Source organism: Mustela nivalis (assembly GCF_964662115.1).
Source record: "Mustela nivalis genome assembly, chromosome: 3".
Taxonomy (NCBI): domain Eukaryota; kingdom Metazoa; phylum Chordata; class Mammalia; order Carnivora; family Mustelidae; genus Mustela; species Mustela nivalis.
This window is the reverse complement of record NC_139022.1, coordinates 153469658-153491039: the sequence shown is the minus strand read 5'-3', so window position 1 is coordinate 153491039 and position 21382 is coordinate 153469658. Positions and strand designations below refer to the sequence as shown.

The 21382-nt window shown below is 37.8% G+C and overlaps 2 protein-coding genes across 2 annotated transcripts; one reads left to right on the top strand and one right to left on the bottom strand.

Moving 5' to 3' along the window:
- Nucleotides 1-1191: 1191 nt before the first annotated feature.
- On the bottom strand, nt 1192-9119 carry RAD1 (RAD1 checkpoint DNA exonuclease). Its single transcript, XM_082724444.1, has 6 exons — nt 8895-9119; nt 8173-8415; nt 7010-7118; nt 5441-5699; nt 3424-3522; nt 1192-3066 (listed from the first exon to the last, which is right to left on the bottom strand). The coding sequence occupies exons 2-6, from the start codon at nt 8365-8367 to the stop codon at nt 2883-2885; spliced, it is 846 nt and encodes a 281-aa protein (XP_082580570.1). The 5' UTR covers nt 8368-8415; nt 8895-9119; the 3' UTR covers nt 1192-2882.
- Nucleotides 9120-9142: 23 nt separating this feature from the next.
- On the top strand, nt 9143-20621 carry BRIX1 (biogenesis of ribosomes BRX1). Its single transcript, XM_082724443.1, has 10 exons — nt 9143-9370; nt 12305-12416; nt 13606-13649; nt 15598-15668; nt 15949-15998; nt 16106-16179; nt 16319-16369; nt 16511-16612; nt 17922-18050; nt 18292-20621. The coding sequence occupies exons 1-10, from the start codon at nt 9209-9211 to the stop codon at nt 18559-18561; spliced, it is 1065 nt and encodes a 354-aa protein (XP_082580569.1). The 5' UTR covers nt 9143-9208; the 3' UTR covers nt 18562-20621.
- Nucleotides 20622-21382: the final 761 nt, after the last annotated feature.

Here is a 21382-nt window from a genome sequence, read left to right as displayed (position 1 = left end):
ACTTTTAGATTCTTTTAAAATAAGCTAACAGGCACTGAAATTTTTGAGGTGGTTGGGGGTTAGCTATTTCCCTACAATCTCTGCAACAAATTAGAAAAGGAAAAAAAAAAATCAAGCCCAGATCAAACTGCCCCACATACAGATTTTAATAAACATTTGCCAACAAACATACATGCAACCTATTCCTTGAGGTCAGTAAAGCCCCACTTCTCTCTCTTGGTAGCTCACCCACCAGTTTCCATGAAAGGCCCATGTAAGACAAACTTGACAATATTTCAGAGGTGAGACTATCCTAATCCAGTCAGCAACAAGCAGCCAGAAGTGTTTGGACAAGATGTCAGGAAGCAAGACCCTTTAGGGGTCAAGCCTTAGGCACCAAGCCTAAACGTACAGGCTACAAGCCTCACTCGATTCTTATGTGCTTTCCATGCACACATTTAATCATTCCACACTTCCTGGATATCTCTAGTTTTGCCAATGAGAGCCACTACTATTATCTATTATGTTGATCAACAAGCTATTAATTTCAAAAGTAATACCAACTTGAAACATTTACTAATCATCAAAATCTCTGGTGGGGACTGTGCTGTGGATAGCACAAGCACGTGGAACAGCTGCCTAAGGCATCTCTGAGCAGGACACTAGCTGTCACTGCTGGAGACGGAAATGCACGTGAGAGCTGTCTGCTGCCACCGGCTGTGCGTGGAGCCCGACCTGTGTGTGCAAATGCTACCCATGACAGAATTAGGAGAAGAAAGAATATACCATTTCCCCAGTTTTTCTGGGTCCAGTAGATTTTGTTTCACATGGGGAGAAGGGGAAGTCAGTGTGATGACATGGAAGGGAAGAAGGGAGAACATTGTTCAGAAAGATTCCCCAGCCTAAACTGTGAACACCTGCCAGACACCGCCCTCTCAGCAACTGTAACGAATTCTTACCAGCTCTACCTGATACACTACAAAAACTCTGTGGCTTCTTATACAAGTGATTGTGTTACAAAATCTATTTTTATTAGAAAAGTAGAATTTTAAAACTTTTGTTTTTATTTTGAATCATTTCATCAATTCTGGGTGGAAGCACACCATCATCAAACAGGAAAAAACATTAAAAATGGAGAAAAAGATTAACTACTCATTCCTGTAGTAAGCACAATTTAATAAGAAAATGAGATAAACTTCAAAAAGGCAGAACTAAAGGTCTTAAAAATAAGATTTTATTTTTCTGTGTGTGACACTTGAATGTGCCATCACCAACGCGTCCTGGTCGGGCTGCAAAAGCACTCCCCCTAGCGGACCATCATAGGAATTTGAACAAGTTAAACTAGTAAATTCCTAGGTCAGAGGGAACACACTAAATAGGAAATTGTTAGATCAGTACCTTTCTGTTAGGGTGAGAAAAACTTACATTCTTTAGCTTATGAATTCTAAAGAGCTAAAGAAATGTGCGGCTAAAATGATGGTCTTCAATGTGCAAAAAGTCAATCTTTCCCTATTAAGCCAATATATATTTTAAATCCTTCACAGGTCTTTTAAAATATGTTGGATTAAAATCAATTCAAGGCTAAATAGCTGAAATGACAGTGACTAATAAGATGCTAAAAGATAATCTGAAATGGAGGTTCTTTCATCTAACAAGTATTTGTTGAATAGGTTACATACAAGGCACTGTTGTAGGTACAGAACATACCAGTTAACAAAACCCCAAAATAACTGCCCTGTTTTAAAGGAAAATTATAGTCCTTGAAATTGACTGATTAATTATTTCATAACTAGGTTTTTTAATTTGTCCTGTTCTTGATGTTCATCTAAAAAAATGTGTGCACAACATTTAGTAGATTCATCCATTTTCTTCTTGAACATGTACCACACTTTATAAAACTCCCAACTCTTCTTGCACCTGCCGGCATCCTGAGATGACTTGGGGGGCTCAGAAATTATCAGGGAGTCGCTCTGGGCTCAAAACCCAGAACTGTCCATGTGCCGGAGAGCAGAGCCCACAACTGTTCTGGGGGTGTGTTTCCCTGAAGTGCTTTGCTGAACTACTCTCCAAACCAATCTCCTCTCGTGCCATGTTGCCTATTTTAAGGTTGGGCATTCCAAATATACCCCTTGATGAATGTTTTCGATGAATATTATTCAATGGTTCTTAACCATCAATAGCGGGGGTGGGGATCACAGGTCCCAAGGATTGGCATTAGTGGGCATGGGCCAGGGAGGCTAAATAAATCCTGCAATGGATCATATAATTACTCAGACTTGTTTGGCAAAGCCTAAACTTCAGAATATCACAGAAGAAATCACATGTAAAAGTAATCACTTCAGTGCAATTAAATACTATTAAAACAAACAAAAAAAGCATCCTTCAAAACAGTTGTTGAAACATTAGCATGCATCAGAATTTCCTGCGGGAAAGTCTTCTTAGGCTACAGATTGTTGCCCCACCTCCAGAGTTTCTGTTGATCTAGGTGCCACACCTTGAGAACCACGTTTACAATATATTCTTCGGAATTCAAACTAATAAGCAATGCCCATACGTTGATGCTTTTTCTAATAGTAAATAAATAAAAGTATATTTCCGGTATGGATTCATCAAACTTTAAATTTTTAGACTCTTGAAATGTCTCACTTAAATAGATTATTCATCTTGGCTCATGATGAGTTCAAAAGACAACCCCAGGACAGTCCAGTAGTGTGTCATCTATGATTACATGAAAACATTTACTTAACAAATACACAGCAACTCTTAGAGTACATGAACCTTATTCCCCTCTCCTTCATGCTTCTTTCCTTTAGAAAACCCAGTCTCCTGGAGATGCTATATACCCAGAATGAGAAAGTGACCTATCATGAATGTTTGGGTGGAGGTTACAGGGAAGACCATACTTAAGACTCTGATTCTGGAACTTCCTCGTCCGGGCAGCAGTAATATTCCACAAAACAGATCTGTCCGTCTTCATTTCTAATCATATACTGTAATGAGAGGAATCCTCGGTTATCTGTTCGAATAGATACCTTACAAGACAGGACTAAGGCCTTTGTAGAAGGTTTCAGTAAAGAAATCTTGTATCTGTAGAGGAGTAAATAAAAAGCAGTTGTTATTCGGACACATTTGAAGCAGTGCTCATAACTCCAAGTAAAGGACAAAAATTAGCCAAAAACTACCAAGTAACAAACATAAGGATAAAATCAAATACTTATCCAATTTGCTAATATCTTTTGTTTATAAAATTTCAATCACTGTCACGACCCCAAGTCCCCAAGTAAACCCAGTACTTGGGTTTACTTATAAAGACACTATCTTATAAAGATACTATTTATATCTTTAGGATGTTATACCTTTAGCAACGGATTGAAAGTTTTACGCTTATTTAATAGATATGTGATATTCAACCTCACCTTCACCACCAATATATTAAGAACTGACCTGTTGACCTGGGTCTGGTTACAATGAAATGATTCCATCAAATCAGAATCTTTGGGATAATCAAGGTGGGAGCTTCCCGCATTCCCAAAAGTAGATAATCTATAGTTATAAAAAAAAAAAAAAAAGGCAATTCATTTATTCATTGGTCCAACAATAAGCCACATTAGGATCTCAGTAAAGAAGACGCTTCCTTAAGAAGCTCATTCTGGTGAATGAAAGAGATACATAAACAAATGCTCACAATACACTACCTATTATAGTAATAAAGATTCCCGCAGGATGCTGTGGAATTCAGAAGATCTAGCAACTAATAAACAGCTTTGGAAAAAAATCAACCACCAAAGGAATCCAGGGGTGTTTGCCTCAGTTTCATTAGCTTAATTCTACTCTTTATACTCAACGTTTCTTCACCCTTAAATCAGAAATACGTAAAAGGAGAGAGAGTTTGAGGAGTGATGGCAGACCCTGAGTGGAATCACCAGCAAGTCTGGGGTCCTATTCGCCGTCCTCACCACAATACCCCAGAATTCTGGCTCTTCTGTATCTTACACTGCTCTTTAGGCTGTTGCATGCTTTTCCTTGCGTGGCAGGATCAGCAGTTTGTGTTTAGCAATTTGTTAATGTTTATGTTTGTTTAATCTGCAAGAATTTTTCGATCATTTGTTATGGGGTTAACACATTGGTAAGTACCGTGTGAGCACAGTGACAGAAGACCTCGGTGCTGGTCTTCCTCAGGTTCCACCTTTTCTCTCCTCTAACTAACCTCTTCTCTGAGCCATCTCGTCCATAGCCATCTTGGATGATGCTCTCACATCTCAACTGCCATTCTAGACTGACATCCTGAACTCTGTATGTCCAAGTACTCCCTAGGGTCTGAGACACCTCAAATTTAACAAATCCAGAAAAAAAATGTCAACTCCTAGGTCCCCACCACCAAATCATTTCCCATACGGGAGATGAAAGATACCAAGATCTACCTAGTTACCTATGCGGAGAGAGATCCCTTAGGTGGGCATCTCTGAAATATACTGTTTAAGTGCCCAGAATTTTAATTCCCATCAATGCTTAAGTAGAATTTCCATTTTGGTTAATATTTTAACCAAATTTTAAGCCAAATTTTTAACTGCCGCATGTCATGATAAGGGCCTGCTGTTTTTCTAGAGTAGATGTAAAAAGAACCCACCTCTCATTCCTTATGTATTTTTAGCTCCTTTATTCTGATTCTTTATTCTTTAATATTCTTATGTAATTCAAAAGAAAACTATTTAAATCCCCTTTCCAAATTGATTCTAATCCTGAAAATTTCAAAATTTGTTGGTTCAAAACATTAGGAGCAACTTGAGAGTTTCTGACACTGTATTTCTGCTGAAGATTGCCCTAATCCCTTAGGAAGCTTGTAGCGATCAATTCCCCCCTCAGTACTCAGTACTGTTCTCTAAGCGTCTCTGTGCATTATTTTGGTACTTAGTGGCACACAATTCTGTTCCTTCTATGCTGTTTCACTTATATTCTCTTCACCTTGATTTTAAGCCATTCCTTTCCAAAGTGCTTAAAAAGATAGCTATGCACACAGCAGGTGACTAATAGTGAATGAACCATGTATAGAAAACATTGGCTTCCTTTTGCATCCTATACTAACTTGAAAGGGAAGAAAAAGATACCACATGATACAAACACCTTTGCCAAAAGTTTAACCCCAAATTTTCCTCGTGACGTCAATCTGTAAGCAGTAAGCGGTAAGCAGTACAATGAAAAGACCACTAGTTTATGAAGTAGGAGACAGGGCTATTCACCTACCAACCAACACTACCTAACTATGAAGCTTTAAATACTGAGTTAATCTTCCTGGACCACAGGTTTCCTGATCTATAAAAGTATGAAGTAAGAGTAAAAGCTCTCTAAAGATCTGAAAACTCTAAGAACCTGGAGAATGAAAGTTCTGCATCCTAAGCAAATGTGTAAGCAGGGAGAGAAAGTAGACTACAGTATTAATTTTCATTGCCCTGTGTTCAAGTACCTGAAATAAGGCTTGTCGGGAGACATGGTGATCTGTAGCACCTCACTTGTCATATCCAATTCAGAAAATGCTTCACGGAGCCCTTCTGACTGCAGAATAATCTTATTGATAACATTGGTGCTGCAGAAATCAAAATCCAGAGTCTCCTCAGGCTCCTGAGTATTGATTTTACAGACTGTCACCACTCCTCCTTCTTCCAGAAATAGCATCAAAGGGTAACCATAACCTTGGTAACACATCCGAAGTGCAGTTAAAGTCCCTGCAATGGAAATAAATCATATGTTGGGCTCAGCTTTATAATGCAGGTTCCGCTTCTCCTTAAATGATACATAAAACTCCTGAAGATTATTTTACTCTGCCCAATTTCTAGCACATATGTATGCATCTCTTTCTAAAAAGGGATCATATTTTCCCTGATAACAGTTACATGTAGGCAATTCAAACAATAACTAATAAAACTGGCAAAGAAAAACATAACTCTTTGAAATCATTTTCCAGCTTGCCAAAACACCTCAGAAATAGCTTACTGATTTTATATATGTACAATTTCCAGGATGGAGATTTTACATGGACCAATACTGCAAGTAACAGAATTACTGCAGAACAAGCTATGCTCTTTCTCAAAGGTGCAAGGTGTGCAACAGTGGACTACTTTGATATTGTCAGTACGATAATATCAGTGTATTCACTGAGATAAGGATCCTTCCAACCCTTCCTTTTGGGAGATATTATGTACATTTCCTCAAACTAGGAGAAAAAAAGAGGGTAGTTAATGGTGGTGTGGGTTTTAACACTATAAACCACTAGAGAGAAGGAGGACTAGGACTAGACATTCTAGCTCCTTTTCTCCTACTGGATGGAGAGCCACCATGAGGAATGAAGGAAAGCAGATGCTTTTATGAAAAACCAGCTAGGGAATGCTGCATTAGGAAAATGTATGATAATAATGGAATTTTCAGTACAAAATTAAAATATATTTTCTAAAGAACCACACTGAGCTTTCCCTAGCTAATCTCTAGATTCCTGAGAAATAAAATCACTCTTTGGGGGATTCCTTGTAGTTTTATATCCATAGCAACTGAATTCACTAGTCCTAAAAAAATGAAACACATATTTTAAACATTTCAGGAGATAGACAATTTATAAACAGGATTAAATAACAGCAAGCTCATTTTGAACACAGTAAACTAGGTGTGAGGAGAATTGGTTTCTCTCTTTCTTGGCCACTAAACCGTAATCCTGAACAGGTTAGAAAAAAAAAAAAAAGCATTTAATACATATTTTGCAATGTTCAAGTTAATTAACACATATTCAAAGTCTTCTCTTGTCAGTCCAAATTTAAAACCCCCGAACTTCGTAAATTAAAAAAAGATTACTATAAATACTTTTGCAAATAGGAAAAGAACTATACTTTCTACTATACTTTCTATTAATGTAAAAAGTTAGAATCCATGATTGTGACTAGTGAGAAATGAATTTGCAATTTCCAAGATATGTTTCTTACTTCTAATAACCTTTCCTATATTTTTCTGAGCATTTTCTTTTTGTCATTATAATAAAATGGCTCACCTGGCATAGGACTTGATCCGAAAATTGATAAACAGTCTAAAAGGACAGTTAAATTTATTCGAAAAGTAACAGATTCTTCCTGAACTATAAACTCTTGAAATATTCCAGCCTGTGAAGAAAAGTAAACATGAAAATGCATATATATTAATGAAAACTCACAGACAAGGTTCTAGATTTCACTGTATTTGTTTTAAAAATAATAATATTGTGCTGATCCCATGAAAATAATTTCTGATTACCCATCAAAACATCTTCAGCTTTTTCAACTATTACCATTAGAATGCTACTACTCAGTAATTAAAGGTGTAACTGATTTCAGTACCATGCACAACTTTATGAAAGGTCTTTGACCTAGCTTCTTTTTTTTTTTTTTTAAAGATTTTATTTATTTATTTGACAGATAGAGATCACAAGTAGGCAGAGAGAGAGAGAAGAGGAAGCAGGCTCCCTGCAGAGCAGACAGCCCGATGTGGGGCTCGATCCCAGGACCCTGGGATCATGACCCGAGCTGAAGGCAGCGGCTTAACCCACTGAGCTACTCAGGCGCCCTTGACCTAGCTTCTTGATCTAAACTATTGCCCACAGGACTTTCCCTTTTCTCATCTTTTGCCTGTCAACAGTGCTAAAGTCATCTGGAAAATAGCCAAACAATTTGATAATGCATGAGTGATACTAGTTTTCAATTTCTTTTGAGGACAGGAACCATGTCTTACCTATCCCTCTATACCTGAGGGTACACTGTGCACTTGGTGTTCAAAGAAATGTTGGATTAGGGGCGACTGGGTGGCTCAGTTACTAGTGGCTGCCTTTGGCTCAGGTCATGATTCCAGGGTCCTGGGATTGAACGCCCCCATGGCATCTGTCTCCCAGCTTAGCAGGGAGCCTGCTTCTTCCTCTCCCTCTGCCTGTCACTCTACTGCTCTTGTGCTCTCCCTCTCTATATATATATCAAAAAATAAAATTTAAAAAATTTTTGGATTAAATCTGAAATTCTATCTGAACCATACATATATTGCTTTGTAAGGGCACATTATAACCAATAAAATGGAAATACTGGTCAAGAGCATATACTGGAAACAAATGTTTGGGTTCTTATCCCAACTCAGCCACTTGCCCACTGTGGGACTGTTGGCAAATCACTTAAAAGATGCCTATTTCCATACCTGAATGAAAGCATTTGCTTGCACACACTTTGCATTTTCCACTGTAACCTTGATTCCATTTTTAGTAGCGAAGCACGTAGCATGCTCTCGGAAATGAATAGCCTTCAAGATAGTGGAGAGATTCCTAACGTTGTCAAGGCTGGCCACTAAGCTGTAGTCATTCTCGTCTTGGATCTGTGGGGTTAGGAGGGGCATCGTCCACTGCACATTGGTCCCAAGGGATGCTCCCGGAGCCAACACTTGCTGCCGAGGAACACAAACACCTGATGAGATTCGACAATAAAGCTCCGGTCAATGCGGGCAAGGCCCGCGATGTCAACCCTCGCTGAGGCGAGGCCTGGGCATCGAACTCCGCCGGTGGCACCCCATTTCTGCCTCTTCGACTCTCTGTAACTTTGGGGGAAATTACTCTTCACTCTAAGCTACGATTTCCTCGCCTTTAGTAAGGGGCCAGTAACACAGAAAAGGTTGTGAACAATGAGAACAGGTAACTAACGAGGTAGCTCTACTGGGGGGCGGTCCCCCCAAACTTGGATTACGTGTCCCCGCTGAGTCGGGTTTGAGCTGTCCGGCACCCCTAACCTTGCCCCTAACAGAACAGGCGGCGGAAGGCGGGCCCCCATTCTTCGGGAGATCCTGGCGTCCCACACAACCCCATTCCCCAACCCGTCAAGAGACGGCATCTATTTCGTGACCCCGGGATCCGGGCACGGAAACCTTACCTTTCCAGCGGGATCCGGACGCCCGAGAGTCCTTCGCAGCCAGGTCACCGAAGAAGCCAGCCGCGCCTCTCAGGTAGCTTGGGGAGAAAATGCAGCGGATCCCGCCACTCTTTTCAGACCAGACAGCCACCTCGGCCACCGTCACCACAGAGATGGAGGCGGCCTAGAGAGCCGCGCATGCGCCATCAGAAACCGGAAAAAAGTACCATCGAGCGGGGGGACTGCGAAGCCGAGCGCTCTGTACCATAGAGATCGGAAAGGGGAGCGAGCGGCAGAGCCGGAAGGAAAGCCGAGACCTGAGGCGTTCAGGCAAGATGGCGGCGACCAAGAGGAAGCGGCGTGGAGGCTTGGCGGTTCAGGCGAAAAAACCAAAAAGGGATGAAAAAGCTGCCAAGCAGCCAGCTAAGCTGCGCGACATGGCAGAAGAGGTGGAAGAAGAAGAAGAGAGAGACCGTATCCCAGGCCCCGTTTGCAAGGTAGAGCTTACATCCAGGTTACACCTGCAGCTCTACACGCCTTCCCTGGGGCTACCTCCCTGATAAGTGCTTTGGTAATTTCCGAGTAGCCTGTTAACCGGCGCTCGGTTTCAGCTCTCGTCCGGGTCAGACAGGCTACGGCGCTTAAAGCTAGCTCTCATGCACGTGGCCGTCTTCTGGAGGCAGCGGCCGAGGAAGCAGGCTGGCTTCCGAACGGTTCACAGGGAAGCAACCTTTGGGGTATTCAGTCCCAGTGTTGTGTCTTCTGATTACTCCATTTCCCCCATTTGGGGTGGTATTACATTTCCTTAAAGTTAGTTCTCGCTATTGAGTATATATCTTCCAATGGCTACTAGTCCCCTTATTCCGCCATAGTTAGTTTCTGTCATTCTGGGATCCTGAAGCTTGTCAGGCGGTCCTTTTAAAAAATTGCTGCCCTTGGGATAATGGCTTTGACTTGTCTGATCAGGTTTTTAACTCTTAAGGGTTGATGAAAGCTAGACGAGGTAGAATGAACTTTTCTTGTATTCAAATATTTTTATATATGTCAGGTACTGTCCGAAGTTAGGCTTCCTCTGGCTTTGGGATTCTAAACTAGAATAGGACTTTCTTTCTGAAGTGTTGGGAGATTAGAAGAAAACTTAGGAACGCATGTAAGTTCATGGTTTGTATTCAGAAGAAGGTGAACACAAGTTGTTGGGCCTAACTTCCATTCCGTAAGCTAGATCCAGTACTTTGGAGACAGAGGTGGTCTTTGATTTGTTTCTGCTTTTGATTCTATTTCTACTTTCCTGGCCCTTAGCATTGTACTCTAGCAGGTAGTAGGTGATAAATGACCATTTGTGGTGGAAAGCACTAGGAAAGGAGTTAGCTCTGAGGAATGAAAGATGAGTTTAAATTCTAGCTCTACTGATAGTTAATGTCCATGTTTTGAGCTCTTTTGTCATCTGCAAATTAAGAGGAAGAAAATGTACTTTACTTTTTGTGAAGAATAAGCTGGACTGCTAGAGGATTTTCAGTAAATGTTAGTGCTCCCACTCTTCCCTTAACCTGGAAGGAAATACAATAGTATCTATGACCTGAGTCATTGTATGAAAAATTCTCTGGAAGTACAGAATATAGAAATTACTTTTACCCTTGGACAGTCATGTAAGGGATCATGAAGGATTTATTCCTTGAGTGGATTTCAAAGTAGGGGCACATTTCCAGTATTCAGTATTCAAAAATGAGAGGGAACTGTATGAGGGCAAAGAAGAAAAAGTGATCAAAAGCATTGATGTGGAGGAAAAATGCTGAAAATCTAAAAAATAGAGTCAGATTAGCTAAAAGGTAGGGTTGATTTAGAGCAATAGTGAGGTAGAAATAGAAATATATTTCAGAATCCAGTGTTAAAGCTATGTCATATTGGAATTTGTTTAGAAAATCCTGGTGGGTTAAGGATGTGATTGAAACAGTGCTTTAAAAAGACTAAGCTGGGGCGCCTGGGTGGCTCAGTGGGTTGGGCCGCTGCCTTCGGCTCAGGTCATGATCTCAGGGTCCTGGGATCGTGTTCCGCATCGGGCTCTCTGCTCAGCGGGGAGACTGCTTCCTCCTCTCTCTCTGCCTGCCTCTCTGCCTACTTGTGATCTCTCTCTGTCAAACAAATAAATAAAATCTTTAAAGAAAAAAAAAATGCTGTAGGTAGTATTTAAAAGAAAAAAAAGAAAAAAAGACTAAGCTGGTGCTAGTCCACCAGACCTATTGGAGAAACTCTTGTCCGGGAAGGCTAGCCATTTTAGGAGATTTAAGATAATAAGAATCTGAATGCGGGCACTGTGAATAGGAAGGCATTAAGAGAAATTGAAAGAGAAATTGACAGCATTTAGTAGTGCTTATGATATAGGAGAAACAGGCAAATAGATAATTCAAAGCCAGGGGGATAGAAATGATGGTTGCATCATTAGAAAAACAGGAAACTTACTAGATTTAAGATTTAGTATTCTAGAGTTGAATTTGAGGTATTAAGTCAAATACTTGGATTATTAGGAGTAGAGAGAGTTCCTTACCTTTCTATAGATTTGACAATTGAATTTATGGAATGATTATGAGAACTCTGTAGTGAGAGACCTGAAACCAAAAGAGGACTAGGAAAGAGTTTTTCAAGTCAGGAGGAGGAATCAGAGAGGTGGAAGAAGAAAGACCAAAAATGAAGAAAGTCAAGGAAGGTATTTCTGGGAGGGAGCCGTGGTCAGTAAATACCACTGAGAGATTGTCAGAATTGTTTAGCCTGTTACCTGGAAGTTTTTAATGAATATTATTGTGTCTCTACATACTTACATACAAGGAGTTAACTTTTCATTGGCTGTGTTATTTTATCAGAACCAGGGGCTATCTTTAGCTTGTTTTTTAGGTAGGGGATCTAAATTTTGAATATTAAGATAAAATGGGGACTTTTCAAGTTTCCTTTTTTGCATCATCACATGTTGCCATGATGCTTTACCATTTCTATCCTATCCTATATGACAGATATGTTGTGTTATCTGTCATATAGAATAGAAATGGCAAAGCATCTCAATAAGGGTTTTATGTGGTTCTTGCCTTTATGTCTTTATTGATTTGCTTGCTTGTTGACTATCTTCCCACATAAGAAGAGTGGCTGACTTCTGGTAGGAACCTAGTAAATATTAAATTAAATTAATATTAAAGTTTTCTTTTGAAAGGAATATTGACTGAGGAGTTTGTTCTGGGTTCAGGCGTGGAAGGATTCTATGTATAGTGAAACATCTCAGTTCTCTGAATTACACATATGGGAGAGAGGCAGAATTAAGGATGTAGTCTTGATACATTAGAGGGTGATGGCGTATTTAAGAACTAGGTACTTCTAAAACTATCTTTAAAAAAAAAACAAGGCATGAGTATGAGATTTAAAAATCTTAACATTTTCTTTTTCTTTAGGGCAAGTGGAAAAATAAGGAACGGATTCTTATCTTCTCTTCTAGAGGAATAAATTTCAGAACGAGACATTTAATGCAAGACTTGAGAATGTTGATGCCTCATTCTAAAGCAGGTGCCTTTATATCATACGCTTTTAATATTCTTATTTATAAACTTGTCTCTATATTCTCACTTTAAGTCATTATTTAACCTTGTCACTTGTTCAGCCTAATCAGGTAAAGAACTCTTTTGCCTCAGAACAATGACAAGATTTTTTTAATTAATATTTTGTTAGAAATACTTTATTCACTAAACATTCCCTTTACTTTCTTAGATATCCTAGTTATCAAAACATTTCCTGAAGGTCCAGGAATGCCTTAATTGTAATGTTCTCAGAGGTCATGATCTGGTTGTTCTTCTAAATAATTGAGGACTTTGTGTAACTGCATTTTTTTTTTTTTTAAGTTGGCTCCATGCCCAGCATGGAGTCCAGTGCAGGGCTTGAACTCAAAGCCCCAAGATCAAAACCTGAGCTGAGATTGAGTGTCAGATGCTTAACCACTGAGCCACCAGGCACCCCACTATCTGGCATTAAAAACAAACAGAAAAACCTGTTCGTATTAAAAAGTTAATGGGCTGGAGTGGGATTTCAAGCACCTTTAATTTGGGGCTCAACCTACGTCTAAATGCCAGTATATTCTCTTTAGCAGTGGTGTATCTTGCAGGCAAGTGAAGTTTCAAATTTAGAACTGTGGCAGTACCATCACACAGCTGTTTTTGTGCCTGTGTTGGGAGGAGTTTTGGCTTTCATTCTAGGATATAGCTTTGTTCCTTAGACCACTATTTCTCAAACTGGGGTCTGCTCTTATATCTTCATATCTCTGAAACTCAGAAAAGATTTAATTTATATTGTTGCTTTTTATTTTCTGTGATAATCTGAAAAAGTTTTTTCAATCCATTTCCTTCGGTTCAAATTTTGGTTTCTTCAGTGAGTGTTCCTTAAATTGCAATCCTAAAACATAGTTCAGTTTGTGAAAATGTTTCCATATGTGAAAGGGACCTACACAATATGTAAAGTTGATGAGAAACACTGCTTAGATCATACTTTATGATTCTCAAGAACTATTTTCTAGTCATTTTTATAAAAAATGAACAAGATTTTTAAAGAGGTCATGTGTTTTTAGGTCTAATAATTTTGAAAATTAAATCTCTTTTAAATTGAAGATTGTAAAAACATTTAAAATACTTTTTTAGAAAGCATGTGTGATATGTTTGAAGTAGCTTTGAAATTTTTTATTTACTTTCTTTCTTTCTCTTTATAGATACAAAAATGGATCGTAAAGACAAGTTATTTGTCATTAATGAGGTAATTTTAGATAGTAATTGAAGTAAAATATTCTAGGAACTCTACTTAGGAATAAAATATTTTGGAATACTAAAGATTGTTCATTTAAGCAATAAGTTAGTTATTCAGTGACTGTTTTTTCCCTAATATTTTTATTTATTTATTTCACAGACAGAGATCACAAGTAGGCAGAGAGGCAGGCACAGAGAGAGAGAGAGAGAGAGAGAGAGAGAGAAGCCGTCTCCCCGCTGAGCAGAGAGCCCGATATGGGGCTCGATCCCAGGGACCCTGGGATCATGACCTGAGCCAAAGGCAGAGGCTTAACCCACTGAGCCACTCAGGCGCCCCTATTCAGTGACTTTTAAATTGTTTTGTAAAAGGTAACTCAGATTTTTCCTGACTCCAGTAATCTGCCTTATAAATTTTTATATACTCTCTATATCTTACAGTTTGAATACTGTCTGTTTCTCACTATCTGAGTCTCATAGTGATTCAGAATATGTTATTTCTTGATCATTCTTGTATTTGTCTTATTTCACCAAACATTGAAATTTTTGGATGACAAGGATTATATATTTTTTTCTCATTATATATAATACAGTGCTAAATTTATAATGGGTACTTAATATATTTTTCAAAGATTTTTTTTATTTGACACAGAGAGAGAGCACAAGTAAGGCAGAGAAGCAGGCAGAGAGAGACGGGGGAGCAGGCTCCCTTCTGAGTAGAGAGCCTTATGCAGGGCTTTATCCCAGGACCCTGAGATCATCACTTGAGCCGAAGGCAGAGGCTTAACCCACTGAGCCACCCAGGTGCCCCTATAATGGGTACTTAATAAAAACTATCAACTTGTACAAAATAAATAAAAAGTTCATTAAATATTTTTAAAACCACACATTTTAGAAAGTATTTTGCTAGTATTAAAGGTGAAACACGTAATTGCTCTTAAGACACTACAAGTTATTAATAGGTTAATTTTCGAAGGGTTGTTGAAGATACTAAATTTATATTTTAAAGCTAACTTTTAACAATTTAGAAGAATTCTGTTTTAAGATCATTTTCTTTCGTGATTAGCAAGGCTTCTTTTATTCATTTAGCATGGATTTTTGAACTTCTGTTATAAATGGCCTTATTCTACTGCTGCGGAAACTGTTTAACAGAATAATGCCCCCTTTCATCCAGTGGAGCTTACATACTAATGGGGGATTCAGTCCGTGAACAAGTATAATTTCAAGTGAAGATAGGTGAAAAAAAGTTATGAGTTTCTAGCAGTTGAAGCTTGACTAGGAAACAATCAACTTAGTGTTGTTGTTTGTTCTAAGACCAATAAGAAACAAAAATATTGGACCTAAGAGTTTTTAAAGCTGTTAGGTTTAAAGTCTCAAGTAGTTGAGGTTGATGAGTACTATATTAGGTAGTTTATGGAATGTTAAAGTAGTATAAGCCTTCAAGATGTTGAAGTTTAATTCAACTTGAAATATGTTTTGAATGCTTCTGCCTTTCACCAGTCCCTTAGTGATTTCACAGAATGGAAATCACAGAAATGATAATACAGATTAGGAAGAAAAATCTTAAATTTCTTGAGCTTAAAATCAAAATGCTAAAGAGTTAAAAATAAAAATAATCATTATATTGGATGTAGTTGGCTCTTGAAGGACTGTATTTTCCTAAGATTGATAAGGCTGATTTTAGTGTGCCTTACCCCTCAGGTATCTTTTTTTGCTCTTTGGGCATTGTATGTGGGAGTATGGTTGAAGATAGAGGCTCCCAGTAAGCAGAAGAGAGACCAGAGTATCTAGTTTACTTTAGAATACCTAAGGGAAACTTTAAATGTTTCTTTTTGTGAAATTACCTAGATTTAGACCTTTGTAGCCTATTAACCTGCTTAAGTACTTTTGGAGGAATATAGGTATTAATTGCTTTTGTTCTCATTTTTACTATCTACTTCATTTTTTCATACTTTGTTTAGGTTTGTGAAATGAAAAACTGCAATAAATGTATCTATTTTGAAGCTAAGAAAAAACAGGATCTCTATATGTGGTAAGATAACGTGTTAAGGAAGATTTAGGTGGAACTGTTCTTGTAAATGGACTTACGCTTTTTAAATCTCTTAGGGTATAGACTCCTTTTAGTCTTTTACATAAAAAGAAGGGGCCAGGGGATGAAGCAAATTCATTTGGTTTCACAAAAGTTGAAACCTTTAAAGAAAGTTAAATGTGTGGATGTTACAAACATGGTATGGTGTCTTTTATTAAACTGGGGTAGTAAGAATTTACTACATTCTAAATTCTAATTAGTTGAAAAATTTCATATTTTTTAGGCTTTCAAATTCACCTCATGGGCCATCTGCTAAATTCCTCGTTCAAAACAGTAAGTTGACTCAGTTTAAGACTTTTTTTAATGACAAAATTGAAAATGCTCTTTTGAGACAATTGTGCTAAAGTTATAACTACTTTTATTGGTGTATTTTTTTCTAGTCCATACCCTAGCTGAACTAAAGATGACCGGAAACTGTTTGAAAGGTTCTCGGCCCCTTTTGTCTTTTGACCCCGTAAGTTTCTCATTAGTGTATGAGGTCTAATTTTCTTACTCTTTAGTGAATATGGTTTGTAATTCAATTTATCAAAAAATCCACAATTTTAAACAAAACACTGCTATTGTCAAATAATATGTTCACTTTATCTTTATAGGCTTTTGATGAATCACCACATTATACTTTGTTAAAAGAACTCTTAATTCAGGTAAATATCTTTTCTAGAAAGTATTTTCAGTAATATAAATGTGTGTCTCCTTTGGACTTTTTGTTAATTTAGCTATCTAAAACATACATGATATGCGCTAGAATAAGACATTAACTTTTTTTTCTTTTTTTTTTAAACTAGATCTTTAGTACACCACGATATCATCCCAAAAGCCAACCGTTTGTGGACCATGTATTTACTTTTACCATTCTGGATAATAGGATATGGTTTCGGAACTTTCAGGTTAGCTTTAATTGATTTTTAATTATACTTTGAAATGAAGTGGGGTATATAGCATCTGTAAAAGATGCAAATAATAAGTCCTTTTGTTTTAAATAGTTATTTGCCCCCACAGACTTGTAGCAGTTAACTGCTGTCTCATACTTTTCCTACTTCTCTACTTAGTTTTTTCCAATGCCTATCAGTTGGTTTTGGAGTAAGGGTTTGCTAACAAGCAACTATATATTCAGTAAGATATAAATCTATCTCTAAAAAGGTTAGAATCTGTAGGTGGAGGTTGTTAAGACTTAGAAGATCATGATCTCTGTAGAATGCATTCAATGAGAACTGTGAGATAAGTCATACAGTGACTTGTTTAGGAGGAGAGGTGATTCTGGAAAATTGAAGGAGGAGTTTGGCAGGATAAGAAGTCAGAAAGGTAGAGAGGCGTGCTTGCTTCGGCAGCACATACACTAAAGAAAGAGAGGTGGAAGGAACAGCTTGTGAAGTAATCTGGGCTCTTTCCTGCATGTGTTATGTTGGATACCCTGCAGTGTGACTTAAACATAGCCCCGCAGCCTCTGAGGGCAGACATACCTGAACCAACAGTGTTGTGTTTGTATTTGTAGTTCAGAAGTTGCCTCTTAATTCCACAATCAGAAGCCATTCAAAAGTAAATTTGGCCATATATCCTTTTATATACCCTTTAATCTAATTTGAATTAGACATATAAATACAATTTGAGAGGGGCGCCTGGGTGGCTCAGTCCTTAAGCATCTGCCTTTGGCTCAAGTCACTGATCCCAGGGTCCTGGGATCAAGCCCCGCATCAGGCTCTCTGCTTCTGGGAAAGCCTTCTGCTTCCTCTCCCACTCCCTCTGCTTGTATTCCCTTTCTCTCTGTGTCTCTACCAAATAAATAAATAAAATCTTTAAAATAAATAAAGAAATACAATTTAGGAATTGACTTACATTTCGAAAGGGTTATCCATAGGGTACTTTAATGCAATTTGTTACAGTGGTAGCAGTTTTAAAAACTCATTTAACCACAGTTTTTCAAGAATATGTGTGCTGTGAGAAGCAAGATAAGGACCAAGTTGAAATTACTAAATTTTGAGAGAACACCCTGGAAAAAAGTTAGTATTTTCTTGTGACAACTACCTCTAACTAGTAATATATTTCAGAAAATACTGAGAATTTGGCACTTGCCAAGTTTCACTTCCACCTTAATTTAATTGGTTCTAACTTCTTTTAGGCATATTTGTAATAAGGTTATAGCCAGTGTAACTTTGACGAATAGTATATCCAAACTAAAATGTTTCCCTTTTATTGAAGATAATAGAAGAAGATGCTGCTCTTGTAGAAATAGGACCTCGCTTTGTCTTAAATCTCATAAAGATTTTCCAGGGAAGTTTTGGAGGACCAACTTTATATGAAAATCCTCACTACCAGTCACCAAACATGGTAAGCTAATTTTGTTGTTCAGTGGTCCCTTGACACCCAGAACTTGCTGGCCAAAGTGATGCTGTCAAGTGATTTCTGTTAACTGTGAAACTAATTTTTTTTTTTTTTTTTGCTGCATACTGTCTTGCAAATTAGTTTTCTTTTTAATGACAAGAGTGAAGGGAAAATAAGTCTCACAAGTGAATGTCCATATGTAGTATGTTTTTATTTTGAAAGCATCTGATATTTTTGTTGTCTTTAGCATCGGCGTATTGTAAGAAGCATCACAGCTGCAAAATACAAAGAGAAACAACAAGTGAAGGATGCGCAGAAAATGAAAAAGAAAGAACCAAAGACTATTCTTCCACATGATCCCACTGCAGATGTTTTTGTTACACCAGCCGAGGAGAAGCCAATAGAAATACAGTGGGTAAAGCCAGAGCCCAAAGTCGATTTGAAAGCAAGAAAGAAAAGGATTTATAAAAGGCAAAGAAAAATGAAACAGAAGATGAACAGTGGGAATGCAAAATGAATCAGTGGATAACTAACTTTTCAGTAATTTTATATTTATTTTGTATTCAGTGTGTAAATACATTTTATTATCCAGGACTACCTTATATCTTACTAGTGTGGCAATTTAGACAAAGAGATACCAAATTAAAATTTGTGGCTTCAGTGGTGTGTATGTTTTTCTGAATGTCACCAAAACTCATCAGTTCATTTCTGTTTTTCTTTTCAAAGCTTGTTTGGTATTACTGAAAATTCAGCACACTTCAGGTTTAGGCTTGCTTTCTTGGATTAAAATTTTCGATTTAGCGAAGCTGAAATTCAAACAGATTTATTGGGTCATTATTACTTGTAAAACAATGAATTAGGTACTTAGTTTCGGATGATAAAGTGCAGATAGATTGGTAGAAAAAGCATCTTACTGAGAATCCCTGAGTCCCAATGAATGAGGCCTTGGAAAAGCCAATCCTTGATCTTGATTTCTCACCTCAAGAAAGTACAGTAGGATGTCTGGGTGGCTCAGTCAGTGAAGTGTCCACCTTCAGCTCAGGTCATGAATCCAGGGTCCTTCCGTGGAGTCAGGCATCATTGGGCTCCCTGCCCAGCAGGGAGTCTGCTTTTCTCTGTGCTGCCCCCTAGAGTAGGTGTGCGCTCTCTCTCTCTCACAAAAATAAATACAATCTTAAAAAAAATTTTACAATAAATTTTAGGTTCTGAGAATCAAATGAGTTAATACGTGTTTGGAAGTATTTGTAGATTACAAATTTAATTTAGAAGCAGTGGGTATAAATGATAATTTAATAGTAAAAGGAAGAAAAGTGGAACAGTAGTTGGAGGGCACTGGAATATTGAGTTGATATTTGAGTTGCTCCCCTAATGAAAGAACTGAGGTGAAGAGCACTGGGCTTACCCTCCTAGAGGTCAGTTAGTAGGAGGGAAAGACAAGATTCTGGGTGCTAGTGGCTGTGGACAGGTAGGTGGCCACTGAAGAGACTGATGTGCACATGTGTATATCATGTGTGTGGTGTTCTGTGACCCACTTATTTTTATATCCTATTAATCACTTCCTCATGCCTTTATTATACATGACTAATAATTGCATCGTATTCTACTCTGCTATACTGTACTATCTGTCCCTTATGGGATATTACAGTATTTCAGGTATGGATGCTTATGGCAAACATTTCTTGACATAAATTATTTTGTACCACCTTGTAGTTTCCTGTAAGTGGAACTCGAGTGAAAAGATGCCCCCCTAAATATTGTACTTCACCAGAGGTCAGTGTTCATCTATTTACTTGAACCCTTGTATAGTGAAATAACTTTTGTCAGTTTGGTAGGTTAAAAAAAGAATACCCTTTTTTGGGTAGATACTGGTTTTTCTTTTGTGACTAATCTTGTTTTTGTGTGGTAGTTATCTTTTACTAATTTGTAAGAACTCTTCTATGGCAGGATTACTCTAGGTATCTTTCCTAGTTCCTCAGTTGTGTTTTAATTTTGTTTATTTTGAATCTGTAGGCAGAACAATCAATTTTCCATTATATTTCATTTTTTCTGAATTTCAAAGAAAGGTCTTGAATGTAAAATTAAGTTAGGCCACTTTATTCTGAAATAGTCTAAATTAGGCTACTTACCTTGAAATCTATACTAATCAGGTAATTCAGAAGTTCACCTTAAATAATTGTGCATAGCTAGTGAAGGCCAATTTCGGTAAGTGCAGGGGGAGAACAAGCTTGTTTATTTAAGCAATTGAATATAGCCTGGGATGAAAAGCTGTATTCAGGATTTGTATTTAAACACCCACATCCCAAGAAGTTAATTATAGGTTATAAAAAAGACTGGCTCAACAAGTTGTTTGAATGAAGACCCAAACTTTTAAGATTTTCTGAGGTGTGTGTCGTAGAGTTTTAGTGGCATTTCTTTAACAATTTTGATGATCAGTTTCTACATATTTTCCTGTCCCAAATTACTTCCCTTTCACGATCATTTATATGTGTAGCTCATTTGAATGAGAATTCCTTTTTTTTCAACTCCTGTTCATTGAGAAGTCAACTTGTTCAATAAAGATAATCCTTTAAACTGAAATTCATATCCAGTGTAATTGTCTCTATATTTCTTTAACTGTTAACAGGCAGAAACAATTTCCTCTTCTCTCAGGAGGAAAAATGCAAGTGACTCGGGTTGTAAGCAAAACCAGATGCATTTGGAGGAAGAAAGATTCTATTGTTTGTCACTTTTTATCCTCCTACCCCTAGCCCCATTCTCAAATGGGGAAAGTTTCCATTTTCACCTTTATTCAAACTTCTCAGTCCCTATCCATTGTCAATTTACAAACTAAAATGGTGTATAGTATCTTCCTTCTTTGAAAAAGAGGCAGGTGTGTGAGTATGAGTTGGTTGAACAGTGGTGTGTGGAGAAACTTGATGAGGTTTGGGGTTGGTTTTGATTGTGCAGTGGGCAGGGTATTAGGGAAGCAAGGAACCACCTTGTACAATAAGACGTTAGCAATAGAGCCAACCCTTCTCTTTACATGTGGTTGATAAAATCTACACCTAACAACTGACCTATGTAAACATTCCACATTACAGTGAAATATATTGGTGTATCTATTAAACCAATGTATTTTAAGGACAGTTAGGATACTATTTTGACACCTTATCAAATTGGAACAGTTGTACGGATCTCCCATGCTGTAATAACGGTGTGTCGGTTCGATCAACAAGAACTGGTTAAATACTATACCCTAACAGCATTCTTAACAATCTAGGAAATGCAGGCTTAGAAGCCAGAAAGTGTTAGTGGATGGGTCAGCACAATTTTATTCATACTGGTGGTAAAACATTTGG